This window comes from Vipera ursinii (genome assembly GCF_947247035.1).
Source record: "Vipera ursinii genome assembly, chromosome: 6".
NCBI lineage: Eukaryota > Metazoa > Chordata > Lepidosauria > Squamata > Viperidae > Vipera > Vipera ursinii.
The window spans coordinates 75,711,301-75,728,386 of record NC_139515.1 but is presented as its reverse complement, the minus strand read 5'-3'; the positions used below and the strand labels follow the sequence as shown (position 1 = coordinate 75,728,386).

Genomic DNA, 17,086 nt, shown 5'->3' with positions numbered 1-17,086 from the left:
TTAAAAGAAATTGTGAATTTCATCAGGAGATTTGAGATTAAAGATAACTTCTAGATCTGGAGAAGAAAAACAAAAAATAAAGCTTGATTAGAATACTGTAATAATTAGGGGACAGCTGGACTAGTAGGATGTGCCAAGCTGGGAATTTCTGAGATTGTTGCAATAAGGAACGGGCAGAGATCAATATGTAGATGCCAATGGTGGCCCAGAGGGAGGTAAGGGAATGGAAAAAGGAAAGCAGTGGGAAGGTCAGGGGCAAGATTTCCTGAGATTATTGTAGGAAGCAGCAGACACAGAGGCCATATAGCTAGTCCTCAAGTTACGACCACATTTGGGACCAGATTTTTTGTTGTAAGTCATTATGTTTGTAAGTTGGGCATCACATCACTGGAGCTGATTTTTCAACATTTTTTGTAGGGGACAATAAGTGAACACTACAATTGTTAATTGTATCCATTTTCCCCAATGGGCATTTTTTGCCAGAAACCAGAAGTAAATGCCAGAAATTGAAAAGTGTTGCAAATCATGGTCATATGCCTGTAGGACATTGGATCATTCTGTAAAGCTGAGCCACTTGCCAAGAACCCAAAATGCAATCATATGATGACAGGGGTGCAGCTCTCATAAGTTCGAAAACAGATCATAAGTAACTTTTGGGGAGGTCCATTTTAACAGGGATTCCCTAACCCCTGGTCCGTGGACCGGCACCGGGCCATGGCATGCCAGAAACTGGGCCATGCAAACAAGAGAAGCACCATCCACAGGATGCAGGCAGCACACAAAACCATGCCCCCTCCGGTTTGTGGAAAAAACCTGTCTCCACAGAATTGGTCTCTGGTGCCCAAAAGGTTGGGGGCCGCTGCATTATAACTTTGAATGGTTGTTCAGTAATTGGTCATAAGTCGAGGATTATCTGTATAGAAAAGAAGGGTGGGAGAAGGGGAAATGGGTAACTCAAATAATGGAGCTGTCCCAGTGCTGAAATATAGTAAAGGTAAAGGTTCCCCCGCACATGCATGCTAGTCGTTTCCGACTCTAGGGGCCGGTGCTCATCTCCGTTTCAAAGCCGAAGAGCCAGCGTTTGTCCGAGGACGTCTCCGTGGTCATGTGGCCGGCATGACTAGACGCCAAAGGCGCACGGAACGCTGTTACCTTCCCACCGTAGTGGTCCCTATTTTTCTACTTGCATTTTCACATGCTTTCGAACTGCTAGGTTGGCAGAAGCTGGGACGAGTAACAGGCACTCACTCTGTTATGCGGCACTCGGGATTCGACCCGCCAAACTGCCGACCTTCTGATCGACAAGCTCAGCGTCCTAACCCACTGAGCTACCGCGTCCCACGCTGAAATATATAGCTTGCCAATAAAGGAGAATATTTGTACTTTAGGATTTTAGTCTAGATTAGCACGGATGATGTTACCAAGGACCCTTCATATATCGCTTGTGCTAGAGATCTCTATTCTTTAAGTAGTTTTCTAAAGTTTTGACATTCCTTTATTATCCTTTCTCTAATGTTTCTAATCACTGCTATTAGAGCACCTTTAATGTCTCATTTGCTCAGCATTTCAAGCAGCTGGTGCACGAGTTACAAGCAAAAGGAGTTGGGAAGGTGAACAAAGCCCTGACTGAATCCTTCAAAATCCTGAGGGAGGTAAGACTCTTTATATTCCACTTTTTAAGGGCACACTGGCTTCCGTGTCCTGCAGCATTGTGCTGATTATTGCAAATCACTGGAGGAAAAGGAAGGAGAGATAGTGGTGACAGATACTCCTTGTGACATGGCCAAAACCTGCTGATGAACATGTTTCAAACTGCAGACCAGGTCAGACATTATTATTTTAAGAATGTTGATTTACTTGTTCATATTTATTATGTGTTGGATTCAGGATAGCAATAAAACAGTTCTGTCACTGTGACCAAAATAGATATTAGGAGTGGTTTGGGGACTAAAAACAACCCATATTGCCAAGCTCCTATGGGACTAGATGACCCTAATAGATAGGGTGCAGATTAACCTGGAACTCTGTTTCTTCAGTAGGGAGACCACTGAAGTTGGCTTTTGTGTTTAATCATAACTATATATTTCCAATTTCATATTTGTTCAAGAGGATAACATATTTGGTTGGTGTTCTGTTCCAGCCTACAACCGGCCCTGTTTGTGTGTCAGGGACAACCCCTTTTTCCTTTTTACAGTCAATAGGCTGGAAAAACCCAAGCCAAATTTATTTATAGTTCAAACAAAAAAGCAACGGAATATTTCCTTCAATAAATGAATCAAAATATCAAACAAAAGTCAACAAACAAGAGTTAAACAGAAGTAACAAGAACAGACCAGGATTCCCTTAGAATGTCTCCAAATGGTTGCCTTCAGCAACCAGCCCTGCCCACACCTTCCCCTTTTATTATCAGTCCCAAGGCGTGGCTTCTCACTGCCTTCTCCTCCTCTCACTGAGTTGCCTCATTGATTTGCTCTGCTCTGCTCTACTGCCTCATTGATTTGCCTTCTGCTTCTAGCGTCTCTGATCAGATTCAGCTGTGACTCTTCTGACTCTGACACCTTGTACTCACACAGCTGAGCCTCATGAGGAACATGACTGGAAGGACCAGGCTGAGAGTCCTGCAGTGCATCAGAGCCTCCCTCTGACACCAAAGGCTCTCCAACCCCCCCCCACCTCCTCCTCCTCAGATTCATCGGACTCAGCTGCTGGGAGCACAAGCTGACACTGAATCACAACACTTGGGTCTGCTTTCCTAGGAATAGGAGAGGTAGAAAGGGTTGGAAGGGAGGCATTAGAGAAGATGAGAGCAAGAGCTTTGGAATGCTAAGGCCTAATGTACTTTACTTAATTAAACCAAGTATATTTCCTGGTCTGGTTCATTCGCATAGTTTAAAAGCTTACATCTAGCATACAGTATTCCACCCAAACCTTCAGATGATGTACAGCAAACACTACTTTGGGAAGGAAGAGATAAGCTAGGAGGCACTACACTTAATTAGCATCAATTCACCAGAGTCATCTTAGTTGGAGGCTATGAAGAAGAATATCAATAATGTACATATAATGATAATGTTACCAACAACCTTACATTTACCCAGAAATATTTAGATTAGGCAAAAGTCTTGTTTTTATTTTTGGAAAGCCTAAGTAATATTCTGCTCTTCTGGAACATAACTGAATTCAAGTTGGGTATATTGGATCACCGTGCCTGGATTGTTTTTGTCCATTTCATGGCTAATATTTTCTTCCCATGACTTATTATGAAATACGTTACTGGCATGTACAAAGATTTTCCCTTCTAGCATAACTAATCATAGAATTATCTAGCACAAAAGTAGGGAGACCTTTATGAACACATTTTTTATTTATTTTATTTTATTTTATTTGTGGTTAAGGCACCAGGCTACAAACTACGAGGCTATGAGTTCTAGTGCCACCTTGGCCATGAAAGCCAGTTGGGTGAATTTGGGCCAGTTACTCTCTCTCAGACCAACCACTTCACAGTATTGTTGTTGTGAGGAGAATATGAGGAGGAAGGCATGTTTACTCTCTTAAGTTATATAATAATAATAAAGCCAGGATAAAAATAAATGAATAAATTTGTTTGAACACACCTATCAGTATGATAGATAGGAGTTGCTGAGGCTTAATGAAGGACTTCATTAATTTGCTATACTATTTGTGCCAGTAAGATGTGTATCCCTATACATGATTTTCATTGTGGTTTGTTCTGCTTGTAGTTCAGAGATGCAGGACAAGGAGGCCTTTGCAACCAAGCAATCATGCTGCTTACTGATGGAGCTATGGAAGATTATGAATACGTCTTTGAAAAATTCAACTGGCCTGATCGTAAGGTTAGCTTCCAAAGTGAAAAACAGAGAAGAGCATAGAAAATCAACTGGTCTGGTATGAATCATGAGCAGGGAACAAAACAATGAGTAGCAGGGAGACGCTTAGGTTCCTAGCTAAAATTTTGCTTGAGATAATTTTGGATGGATCTTGCTAATTAATGAGATTGGTCTAGATCAGGGGTCAGCAACCTGAAACAGCAAAAGAGCCACTCGGAACCGGTTCCGTCACACACACAAAAAAGTGGGAGCTGCAAAATGTGCGCTCACATGCGTGCATGCACATGCATGCGCAGAACGCAAAATGTGCACCAGCCCTGCCCCCATCCACCTCTAGTATGGACGGCTCTGCCATCCTTACTTTTCCTCCCTCTGAAAAAACTGCTCTCCCCCCGCCCTGCGCTCTCTCTCTCTCTGGGACTTTTTTCTTTCCGCCTTTTGTGAAGCTTCGGGATCAGCTCCTGCCCTGGATTGCTTGCACTGCGCTGATCCTTGGCAGCCCTGACGCCCATGCCGCATCCTGAGCCACGCGCACCTGTCGCTGCCCGGTGCCACCAGCTTACAGGGGGAGGGGGGACTCATAGGCCGAGACAACCGCGGAGGGCCGCGCAAAAACGAGGAAGGAAACGTTTTTTCAGAAGATCCTGCCCGGCCCCACCTCGGAGGCATTGGGCCTTTCCCCAGCCAAAGGAAGCCTTGCGAGCGTCTCCCGCAGCGCAGCTCCCCCGAGCCGGGAGGTACCTGTGCGGCAGCGGCAGCGGGTGTCCCTGGCGACGGGCGCTAGGTCGCAGCGCTGCCTTCAGCCCGGGTGCTGCCGGAGCCACTCGAGTGCCCTGCCCCTCCCCCCGGGGCCTCCAAACCTTCTCCACCCCGTTTGGAGAGGCCTCCAAACCTCCGCCGCCCCGTTTGCAGGGCTGCCGGCTTCATCCATGTTTGAGGAAGCCAGCAGATCTCCAAACGGGGCATCCATGTAGGGCTTTTTTTTTCATGAAAGTCCTGTGTCATTGTTTCTTTTCAACGAATTAAAAAAATCCATTTAGCCTATCGCCCTGAGATTTCCTGCTCCCTTCCCATCTAAGTACTAGCTAGTTCTGACTTAGGTATTCCATGAATTCAAACTAATTATTTCCACATACTCTTACTCCTATATTTACATAAGGACTGTCTTTTGGAGTGGGGTCTTTAGCTCAGAGATACAATGTGGCAGGACCTGAGAATTGCAGATGGGAGCCAGAATAAGATAAATGCTGATCTTGTCCAGGGTTTTCTAAAATGAAATATTAATGATGTAGAGTGCTGGTTGTTTTTAATATTACATTCTAATGCTTGCGATCTCATTTGACAGGTCCGTGTTTTTACATACCTTATTGGGAGGGAAGTCAGCTTCGTCCAGAATGTGAAATGGATAGCTTGTAACAACAAAGGTAATTAATATATATTTATTTAATTCCATTTATATCCCGCCCTTCTCCGAAGACTCAGGGCGGCTTACAAACTTAGCAGTAGCCTTCATCCTATGTATATGCCTGCTTATTAGGGCTTTCACACAGCCTCCAAGCGGCATTATTACAAAGTCAGCTTAATATATGTCCTACAGCCTGTTCGATGGCCTTCAAGATAGGCTGAAAACAGGAAATAAAGATTTACCCCATGTTTGGGGCCTAGCAAGGTAATCTAAATAGTTAACATTTGACATATATATATATATATATATATATATATATATATATATATATATATATATATATATATATATATATATGTCAAATGTTAACTATTTAGATTACCTTGCTAGGCCCCAAACATGGGGTAAATCTTTATTTCCTGTATATACACACACACAAATCTTATTTCCTGTTTCAGCCTAACCCAAGGCCATCCACAGGCAGTAGTCACAGTAGTGACAGTAGTGACAGTAGTGACAGCTCATATTGACAGCTCACTTTAATTCTTTGTTAGCAATCCAAAAAATTTGCACACATAAACACACACACACACACACACACACACACACATATATATATATATATATATATATATTCATTTTAATCATCCTTTCTGCAAGACAGAAGCACTTGCCAATCATATATTTTTATATTATAGCAATTGTGACATGCAAATCTAATTTGAACTGGTAAAGTTCCAGAAACAAGTAGCAGACTATAGTAATGCCTACTCTTGTACGAACCATTTGTCACAGATTTTGAAGAATATGCAATTAGGAAACTGAATCAGGAGCATTTTGTGGGTGAAAGAAAATATGTTGTTGTTGTTAGTTGCGAAGTCATGTCTGACCCATCGCGACCCCATGGACAACGTTCCTCCAGGCCTTCCTGTCCTCTACCATCTTCTGGAGTCCATTTAGGCTCATGCCTACTGCTTCAGAAAGAAAATATAAAAGAAGCAAAAAAATAACAGTAACAATTTCAATTGGGCCTTTCCTAAATTTCCAAATAGTGTGCTTGTGTATAGTATGGGGTAACCTACAAAGATGGTACAGATAATCCTTGACTTATAATCATTCATTTAATGACTGTTCCAAGTTACAACAATACTGGAAAAAGTTACTTACAATCAGTCTTTGCACTTACAACCGCTGCAGTGTCCCTGCAGTCAGATAGTGAAAATTCAGGCTCTTGGCAACCGGCATGGATTTATGATGGTTGCAGCATCGTAGGCTCATGTGTTCACCATTTGTAACTTTCCCAGCTGGCTTCTGACAAGCAAAGTTGATGAGAGAAGCTGCATTCTCTTAATGACCATCTGCTTCACCTAACAACCACCATTATTCACTTAACAACCATGGCAAAAAGGTCATAAAATCAAGCACAACTCATTTAACAGCCTTCTATTCACTTAGCAATGGAGATTCCAGTCCCAATTGTGGTCATAAATTGAGGACTACCTGCAAATAAAAACATGTAAAGTATGTTTAGAAAACTTTCAGAAGGTTTGATTTTGGTATAGTCAGTTGGTTTTTGTAAATGAAGGGTAAATCTTTATTTTCCCCCTATATTTTTCCATGTCAGGCTACTACACACAAATATCTACTTTGGCTGATGTGCAAGAGAATGTCATGGAATATTTGCATGTACTTAGTCGGCCAATGGTTATCAACCATGATCATGACATCATATGGACTGAAGCCTATATGGATAGTGCTGTAAGTATTTCATGAAAAGTTTCTAGTTGTCCAGCTCTGAAGGTGTTAAGAGATAAGGGTCTCTTCAAATATATTTTGCAATATGTATATCATTCAGAAGTGGATCACAGAGCTGGATAGTGTTAAAATGTGCCTTCTAAAAGAGTTATCGTTTATCACATTTTCCTTATGTGCAATTTAAAGTTCCACCATAGTCCAGGAACTCAAAAGAAATCACAAGAGGCATAGCATGACTTAGTTAAAACCTCTGTCTCTGTAAATTCTGCAGAAGCACTTTATTAAAAGATTAGTCAGCAGAAAGAAAAAAAGTAGTTTGTGCTCAAGAAATGGGTCACTGAGCCTGCAGCAGCAGCATACTGTAGCTTGTTTCCTATTTCACAGAAAGAATTAACATACATTATGGGGTCCCATATGTCTTAAATGACTAAGGCTAAAATCCAAAGGAAGAATTTGTTTGAGGAGGAAGACTGCTTTTCATAATGAGCAAGATTATCTCGCTTTAGCAGTGAGACTGTTGGGAAAAGTGAAGACTTTCCATTATATTTTTTTCAAGTTGAAATTCAGTAGTACAATTTTACAGGTTTCTCATAGGAATGTCTATCATTTTGTATAAGGCTAAAGTTTCTCAAGTGCATTTATCCACTCCTAGCAATAAAGCCTGACCACCTAGTGGCAGCACCTACTGTTGTGATTCAGCATCAGCCTGTGGATTCGGCAGCTGAGTTGGACAATTCTGAAGAGGAGGAGGAGGAGGGGTTTGGAGAGCCTTTGGTGTCAGAGGAAGGTTCTGATGCACGGCAGAACTCTCAGCCAGGCCCCTCCCATCTTGTTCCTCCTCAGACCCAGCTGTGTGAGCGTGAAAGATTGGAAGAAGACGATCCACAGCTGGCTCTGTTCAGGGACACTAGGAGCAGGAGGCAATCCAGCAGAACTGAGCAAAGGAAAGCAATGAGGCAACTCAGGAGAAGGCAATGAGAAGCCACGCCTTGAGACTGCTGTTTAAAAGGGGAATGTGTGGGAGGTGCTGGTTGCTGAAGGCAACCAGGTGAAGAGCTTCTGATAAAGTCTTGGTCTGTATTTGTTTAACTTTTGTTTGAACTTTTTCGTTTAGCTTTTGCAAATAAATTTGGTCGGATTAGTTCCAGCCTATTGTTTATAAAAAGGGGTTGTCCCTGACATTCCAACAGGGCCAGTCGTAGGCTGGAACAGAACACCTACAGCCATGTTTTAGGAAGTTAAACAAGTTGGCCATTGTTGGATTTCAGTGGGAGATCACTGGGAAGCACCAGAACTATAGGTTAGACTAGGAAATTAAAAATAAATCCAGGAAGAGAGCAACAGTGAACCACTTTGTACTGTTCCTCAAGAAACTATAAAAATGAGCCCATTAAATCATAAGGAACCAAGGAAAAATTCTTGCCTGGTGGTTGCTACATATACATGGTCTTTGTTGTGCATTAAATGGTAAGGCAGAGCATTAACAATCTTGATACTGGCAGAATCAATCTACAGTTTTTAAAATATCTGATTCTGGATGGAATATGGCTTTATGTGTTCCCAGTTACTTGCTGCTACTGTCCACAACTAGCTCAACGGCTTACAAGAGCCAACAGTTAAAAAAGTTGATCCCACCACACCATACCATGCCTTGGCCATCTCAGACCAGAGAAGATATTTTTGAATTCAGAGAGCTTGGAACTAAATTATAAAAGAAATCTCTTTTCCAATTTAGTTAAGATTATCAGCAGAATGACCTTGTATTTATTTTATTGAGTGTTGATTCTGGACTGTTGCTACCTAAAAACTACTACTATATGTGATGCTTTTGCTTGCTCTTATGTTTTTCTCACTTGCATTTTTTGTGTTAGTGGTTGCATGTTTGTTTGGCTTATTCATCTATTCTGTCCTGTCCATTCATTAATGTCATCCACATTTCTCACTAGCTGCCACAATTCGAGGAGGTAACAACCTAGCTGTATTTTGTGAACATTGACTCTTTTTTATGTGGATTGCTGTGTTGTATATTAGATTACTTTGTAGCTTAACTATACATCCAGATGATAATACAGTGGTGTCTGAGCAACGCAGCATGGGAAAGACACAGATAACATAATTCTGGATGTATTTGAGTTGTGTTGTGTTGTGTCATGGAATAGTATTTCCGAGCATGGCTCATGGGCTGAAGGTGCCCTGTTTGAATTGTGGCTTAATCCTAGATTCGTTTAATGGATTTGACTGCAACTTGGTGCTCACTTAAACTGAAATTTATGATACTTATTTCTTTCTAGACATGTGGATAATTATGCAACTATAGTGCTACACCTTGAAGTAATTGTTAAGATTATACAATGTCCATAATGGGATTTTAGCATTAGTAGGGATTCCCTCTGAATACTGAAATAGCAGTAACATAATTTGTTTGAGAGAATATAGAGGAAATGTTTTCACAATTATACAGTAAATATTTAGTACCGCAACAGGATGGCCATCTACATTTTAGTTATTGAATTACCCATACTCAACCTGTTAATAATGCCCACTGAGCTAACATTTAGAATGGCTAGCAGAAGATTAATCTGTGGAACTGAATACTATAAAATGTTGTGATAGGTCAGGGGTAGGCAACCTTGGCTCTTTTGTGACGCGTGGACTTCAACTCCCAGAATTCCTGAGCCAGCATGCTGGCTCAGGAATTCTGGGAGTTGAAGTCCACGCGTCACAAAAGAGCCAAGGTTGTCTACCCTTGTGATAGGTGATGCAACAGTGAAATTTAACATTCATAGAAGATAGTGCTATGTACAGCTATTAAGAATAATAGCAATATATTATTCCCAACAGAGGAAGGATTCCTCTCAATACTGGTTGCTTTCATATGTGACTGGAATGATGCAGCTGCCTTCATGCCACTCAGGACTTTCCATAGGTATCTAGTTGGCTTTTATGCTGGATCTTTGGATTCATCTAATGAGACTTTGAAGCCCTCTGTGGTGAAATGGGTGAAGCTTTTATTGAATTGACTTGAAGCCCTAGATAAATGGTTTTTTCCTCTTCTGAGGCTGCAAAGCTATTTCTCCCTCCCATCTCTCCATCTCTAGCTTGTGATGCCTTTGTTCATTTCACACAATTCACCTTTATTTCTTCCAACTTGTTGATGATCCATCTTCCATGTAAGCCCATGTCTCTTGTGGAACATATCCCTTATTTTCAACCCCAGCCCATTTGCATTTGATCCCTGAATATAAGTTTGTAAGCACATTTACAATTTGTTAAGTCTGGGTAAGTGATTCACATGCTTAGCTATATCTCTAACTATGCCATGTTAACCTGGATATGAAGAAGTGCAGTCACATGTTAAACTTTCTTTATGATCTTATCTGCCTATGTGAAAGTAGTATTGTCAAAGCATGTCTCAGCTTCATCTCTTATTCCTCTGTATCATATTCTTCTTGTCCTCTTGTATAGTTAGTATGTTTAGTGCACACTTTTCATTGTGCTTTCCTACCATTTAATCCAAAGGATTTGTGCTTCTCCTGCCAATTACTCTTCCACCAGCTAATCTGCTGCTCTTTTTCTATCTGGTAGCTCTTTGCCTCTCAAGCTCAAAGTCTTTTGCTTATGACAACAGTGGCTATGCCTGTCTTCAGCAAAAAAAATGAAACGGTAAGCATCATTTTCTAGGCAACCTCCACCGGGAGCAAGATAAGAGGATAGCTTGCAAAATTTAAACTTTGTTTGTTGGAGCTTGTAGAGAGTAAGGAACATGAATAAGGAACATGAACTTCAAGGGTGGTGAGGAATAAAACATGTCTTAAGATCAGAACAGTTAGATAATTTTCAGATGTTTTAGTTTTCCTCTGGAGTGGAGGTAAGTAGACCAGACTGACAGAGCTTTAATAATAATAATAATAATAATAATGATAACTTTATTGTCACTTTGAATGTACACCAATCGGCATACATCAAAATGAAATTTCGTTGCATACAGCTCTCAAAGGGTCACTACCTCCGATATATACTCCTTGTTCGGGGCCCGCTCAAATTTCACATTGTCCATTTTAGTCTCTAGGCAGTGAACGATGGCAAACAGGACAGATGGAAATGGGGCTCCATGTGGATTAGCCCTCAAATTCGCTTGTATTCTGACTACCTCGCCTTCTTTCCTTTTTCTGATGCTGACTCTTCCACTTTTTCCTTAAAGAGGCCTTGCTTCTTTTCGCCCCTGGAGCACACTGCTGCTGCCGCCACCAACTCCTCCAAAAGCCTCTCTCTCTTCCTCTGGGCCTGCTGACAGCCTCATCCAGTTCCTTCACTCCATAAGCTCCAGGTCCTCTCCTCCTCTGCCTCCTCTGGAAACAGCCCTGATTTGCAATAGAATCCATCACTGGGCCAGCAGTCAGATCTTGCTGCTGGTAGAACAAATTCAAACATCTTTAGCAGATCTCCAGACATTAATTTATTTCTTAAATGGACATGTGTGTTACTACTTCTTAAAACCCTATAACTAGAGTATGCGAGATGAATAAAAACATTTTAAAGAGTATATTTATAAATAAGTCAAGTGAACAAAGTATAGCCTGCATTCCCTGTATGGCCCTAACTCCCTTTTAGGGACTCTCTAGAGCTTCTGAAGGGACGTGGTGGCTCAGTGGGTTAAGACGCTGAGCTTGTCGATTAGAAGGTCGGCAGTTTGGCGGGTCAAATCCCGAGTACCGCGTAACAGAGTGAGTGCCTGTTACTCGTCCTAGCTTCTGCCAACCTAGCAGTTCGAAAGCATGTGAAAATGCAAGTAGAAAAATAGGGACCACTCCGGTGGGAAGGTAACAGTGTTCCGTGTGCCTTTGGCATCTAGTCATGCCGGCCACATGACCACAGAGACATCCTCGGACAAGCGCTGGCTCTTCGGCTTTGAAATATAATTTTTTTAAAATAAAGAAACTAACATATCAAAACTAGTGAAAGAACTATTTTCTTTGTTGGGCAAATTAAGAAAAGGAATGTAATCCCCTTCTCTGGCTTCTTTTGAAATTATTAGTCTTATAAAATTTATTATCTCTTTTTATTAGCATCTACACTACAGCTTAGAGAATGGAACGTTTAACCAATTTCTGCTCCTTTTTTTATCCTTCCATCCAAATATTTTGTCCAATATAAATGATGAAAGTCAACATAGTGACAAAATGATGATATTGATTTCGGTACAAGGACAAAAAGAGACAATACATTCCTGGTTTTCATTTTCTATTTTTCAGAGATCCCATGGCATCCTCCTGGGTGTAGTAGGGTCTGATGTTCCACTGAGAGAGCTCCTTAAGTTAGCTCCACGATACAAAGTAAGAACTGAAATAATGAGAATTGTCTGATCTTTAAAAGTGCAACAGTCCCAAAGGAAATCTTCATTCCACCATAATGGCAAAGAACTCATTCAATCCCTGTATGCTGTAAGAAGCAGAGATGCCCACTGGTTCAGAAGGATTAAGTTCACATTCCCAGGTGTCTGCAGAGTACATGTATGCCTTTGAAACTCTCTGTTACTACTACTCCCTTTCAAAGGAAAGTCCCACCATCATATGAGCACAACTAAGAAACCATGTTCCTCGTGGCTTGTTATAAAGATATGGTGCTCCTGTGAGAATCTTAAAAACAGGGTACTGGGGGCCAGCATTGTGTTCAGGCTGATTTCACATTCTTATTTCTTGATCTGAGGAACCCTCAGAGCAAGGCATTGTGGAGGAGAGAAGTGATATTAGGATGGTAGTAGCTAGGGTCTGAACTTAAAAATGAATCTGAATATGTTGTTTGAGGTTCATGAGCGATCTGGCTCTGTTCAGTTCGAGGGGGGGGGGGAAATTCAGTAAGCAAATTTAGAAGAAATCCTTGCAGAGAGTCACTGCCAATTAGACACAAGAATTTAGTCTTGATTAACAAATATTCTGATGTATTGGCAGCTTCTTATGCTCCTTAACTCTCTTGATTCAGGTTTTAACCTATGTTAAGACAGAAGAGCATCTGAGAGGCCCAGATGTGTATTTCTTAAAGAAGGAGCAAGATAATTTGAGGGAGATGGGCGGTTTAGAAATATGAAATATAAAAAATAAATAAAATAAAAATTAAAGAGATATCTTGAAGGGTTAAGATTTTATACAAAATTTTCAAACTAAGAAATGATAGTGTGCGTACTAGTCAATCAGTGCACAGTTTTGTGGGATGGGCTCTGTAACTTTCCCTCTTGCAAAAAATATATATGAAATAAATACATCTAATTGTTTTAATGCATTTATTTCAAGCTGGGTATCCACGGATATGCCTTTCTAATTACCAACAATGGCTACATTCTGTCTCATCCCGACCTCCGACCACTGGTAAGTACCTAAACAAGCCCTAGATTTTCTGGGATCTCTGTCTAGTTTGCGTCATTTTAGAACCTCCAGTTCATTGATGCACAGGGTCATCAGCTATCTAGATTTGTGCTATCCCACAGTGACAGTAAGTGGGTGCTGTTGGATGGTTGTCTTTTTCTAATGGCAGTTTTTGATTGTTCTTTTCCAATGAACCCATTATCTATTCAATATCTATGCAAACTTCTCAATGGCACCATTGAGGTATCAAATCAACAGCCTATCAGGAACTTTTACATGCAGTGGATCCCATTGCATCAGCAAAAACATCACTGGTAACTCTGTGCCAATGGAATTGTTATGGTGTCTAGGGAATTTGGACCTCAGGTAACTTTTGTAGGTAGGTAACGTTTCTCACCTGCACGATTAAATTTTAATTTTATGTCACCTTGACTTAAATGTCAAGGCTCCAATGCACCTATCTAATTACGTTGGCTGGTTAAATACTTCATTTTCTCCAAGGTACCTTTTAATTACATACTTATTCTGCCCAAAATGTGAGATTTAAAGATCTCCTCCAGAACTTCCTTCACTTTTTATATTTTCTCTTGATTTATATTTTCTTTGCTTTCATTACAAGCATACAATAAATATCCCAATTAGAAAAAGAACACAAATTATACAATAAATGCCAAGCTGGTTAGATTACTTATATGCTTACAGTGTTAAAATTTATATCTGATCTAAAACAGTAAAGTATATATCATTCCTGTATTATTGCTCTGCTTCTTGCCACTGCTATTGTTTCTGATTTGGGCTATTGGAAAGATAATTTGTACAAATAAAATATGCTAGGTCTGTACAGGTAGTCTTCAATTTACAACCACAATTAAGACTGGAATTTTGGTTGTTAAGCAATGTGGTTAAGAGAGTCATTAAATGATCAGGTCTGATTTTATGATGATTTTTATTGGGGTTATTAAGTGAATCACATGGCCATTAAGTAAATCCAGCTTCCCCAATTGATTTTGTTTGGAAGATTACTATTGTGATCATGTGATTCAGGCCAAGCACCTGAATTAGAAACAGTTGACCAGTGGGGTGGTGCAACAATTGTAATTTCAAGAACAGGCCATAAGTCACTTTTTCCTACCTAGACTGTTGTAACTTTGAATCATGAGTAAATGAATGGTCATAAGTAGAGGACTACCTCTCTTTGTCAGAAAAAAACTTATCTTATTTATTTTATTTATTTATTTATTTGATTTATATACCGCCCTTCTCCTGAAGGACTCAGGGCGGTGTACAGGGCAATAAAAATAAGAATACAGGATACAAGATTTAAAATTAAATGATTGCGCCCGATGCAGTAAGTTAGTTAAAAACAATGTTAAAACCCCAAACCCATCAGACCAGGCCAGCTTGTTAGAATAGATAAGTTTTTAGATCACGCTGGAAGGAGCGAAGGTCGGGGGCCATCCGGAGTTCAGCCGGTAAGCAGTTCCAAAGGACTGGCGGGCCCACCGAGAACGCTCTCCCCCTGGGGGTCACCAGTCGACATTCTCTGACCGGTGGTACCCTGAGGAGGCCCTCTCTGTGGGAGCGCACTGAAGTTGACGCCGGCAGCAGGTGCTCCCGTAGGTAATCCGGACCCCATGCCATGTAGGGCTTTATATGTCATCACCAGCACCTTGAATCTCACCCGGAAGGCAACTGGAAGCCAAAATCTTCCATTCCTAATGATGCCACGAGGACTAGCATTATTTTGCTTTCTGTAATAGCAAAACTCTGGAAGATTTAATTTAATTTAATTTATTAATATTTCTATACCGCCCTTGTCCCGAAGGACTCAGGGCGGTGTACAGGGCAAGAATAAAACACAGAAATTACAAAAGATAAAAAGTAATTAAATACATGCCCAATTAAAAAATACAATAAATACATACTAAAAACCCCAATAAAAATAATAAAAGCCCCACCAATCCCCCCTCAGGCCAGGCCGGCTTGTTCGAACAAGTATGTTTTCAGATCGCGGCGAAAGGAGCGAAGATCGGGCGCCGTCCGGAGCTCAACCGGTAACTGGTTCCATAGCTCCGGGGCGCCCACAGAGAAGGATCTCCCCCTGGGGGCCACCAATCGACATTCTCTGACCGGTGGCACCCTGAGGAGGCCCTCTCTGTGGGAACGCACAGGGCGGAGGGAAGTAGACGCCGGCAGCAGGTGTTCCCTAAGGTACTCCGGACTCATGCCATGAAGGGCTTTGAACACCATTACTAGTACCTTGAATCTCATGTTGAGGACAACTTCATCTTTGCCCAGGGGGCAATATGAATGGAAGAGCACAACTGCACTTTCCTTGTTCAACAGTAATAATGCCTAGAACTTCGTTCAACAATAGATACTAACACTGTATAATCAGCTGAGGGGGGGGGGCGAGTGTTTCCTTGATAGAGAAAAAGCATATCTTCCTTTTTTGTCTGTCCTTTTTTCACTATTCCAGTACAAAGAAGGGAAAAAACTGAAGCCCAAACCTAATTACAACAGTGTTGACCTTTCTGAAGTAGAATGGGAAGATGTCAATGAAACTGTAAGTGTCTAATTGGCGGCGGGGGGGGGGGGGGTTGTGCTCACTACCATGGCTGATTTATCCATAAAGTTCCTAGCAAATCACAGGAATATTGACAAATTGTCTATTGACAATGGGCAATATGCAGCAAAATAAGAACAAGCTGAAGATGATGCAAGTAATCTATGAAAGGTGGAGCAAAAATATAACATATAGAAGAGCATCCTTGAATCAATCTGGTGTAGCCAATTGTTCATACTTCTCAATATGAACAAATTTCCCAGTTCTAATAGCAGTTGCTTCCCTGAATCAGTATGATCAATTACAGGCTTACAGCCCAACCTGTATATTACACAAAGGGGTGAAATATCTATACCTAAATTGTCACTGCGTGCCAGCAGTCCTGAGTCAGCCAAAGATTCTAATGAAATCCGGTTCCTTTCTGCAGTTACGAACAGCAATGATCAATGGAGAAACTGGTTATTTGTCCATGGATGTGAAAGTGCCCATGGATAAAGGAGTGAGTATTTATAAGTCTGTATTTAAAAATTGTAGATTAAAAACCATGCAATTTGGAAAAGTAAACAGGTTAATTGTGTGGAACAATCCTAAAATCCCAAAAGCACATCAGTATAATTAGATTAGCTTCATGACAATAGCAGGAGATTTAGCAGACCGAAATCATAAAGGCTGTTTCAGAAATATAAAGCTTAGCCATATCTTTATTCTCTCTTCATCTCTAACAGGAACACAGAGTTTCCCTAGGAGGCAGAGAAAAGATGTAAAGAGAACAATATCCATTTTCGTCATAGTTGTCATCAACAGAGGCTTAATTTATCAGTAGCTGCTGCAGAAACATATGATCAATTAAAATCCAGTGGTATTTGAAGACTGTAGATTCAGGAATGGAAATGTTTCCTAAAATTCTGGAGACTTATGTGCTAATAAATCTTGTCCAGGTGTGCATATCAAGAATTCAGGGCAGAGGTGTCCACAAAGGGTCAAACAAGTCAATATAGGTGCTGCAATTGTGCAATCAAAGCCCCACCCCCTTCTAGTGTACATTAAAAGGAGAGGCTTCAATATCCCCCTTTCTGTTTTGTTCTCTTCTGTACAAATTGAAATGTTTTATACCCTTCTATTAATGCATGTAGGGACGCAGTGGCTCAGTGGG

General features: G+C 40.9%; 1 protein-coding gene across 1 annotated transcript in view; it reads left to right on the top strand.

The window, feature by feature from the left end:
- CACNA2D4 (calcium voltage-gated channel auxiliary subunit alpha2delta 4) overlaps window positions 1–17,086 on the top strand; it is a gene marked incomplete at both ends in the record, with an annotated part of 176,079 nt that overhangs the window by 38,281 nt on the left and 120,712 nt on the right. Inside the window, 9 exons of the mRNA XM_083365389.1 lie at window positions 1,563–1,652; window positions 3,741–3,854; window positions 5,194–5,272; window positions 6,878–7,011; window positions 10,594–10,671; window positions 12,261–12,341; window positions 13,296–13,370; window positions 15,847–15,933; window positions 16,361–16,432. Of these exons, the coding sequence (XP_083221515.1) occupies window positions 1,563–1,652; window positions 3,741–3,854; window positions 5,194–5,272; window positions 6,878–7,011; window positions 10,594–10,671; window positions 12,261–12,341; window positions 13,296–13,370; window positions 15,847–15,933; window positions 16,361–16,432 (810 nt within the window). The remainder of the gene's footprint in view (window positions 1–1,562; window positions 1,653–3,740; window positions 3,855–5,193; window positions 5,273–6,877; window positions 7,012–10,593; window positions 10,672–12,260; window positions 12,342–13,295; window positions 13,371–15,846; window positions 15,934–16,360; window positions 16,433–17,086) is intronic.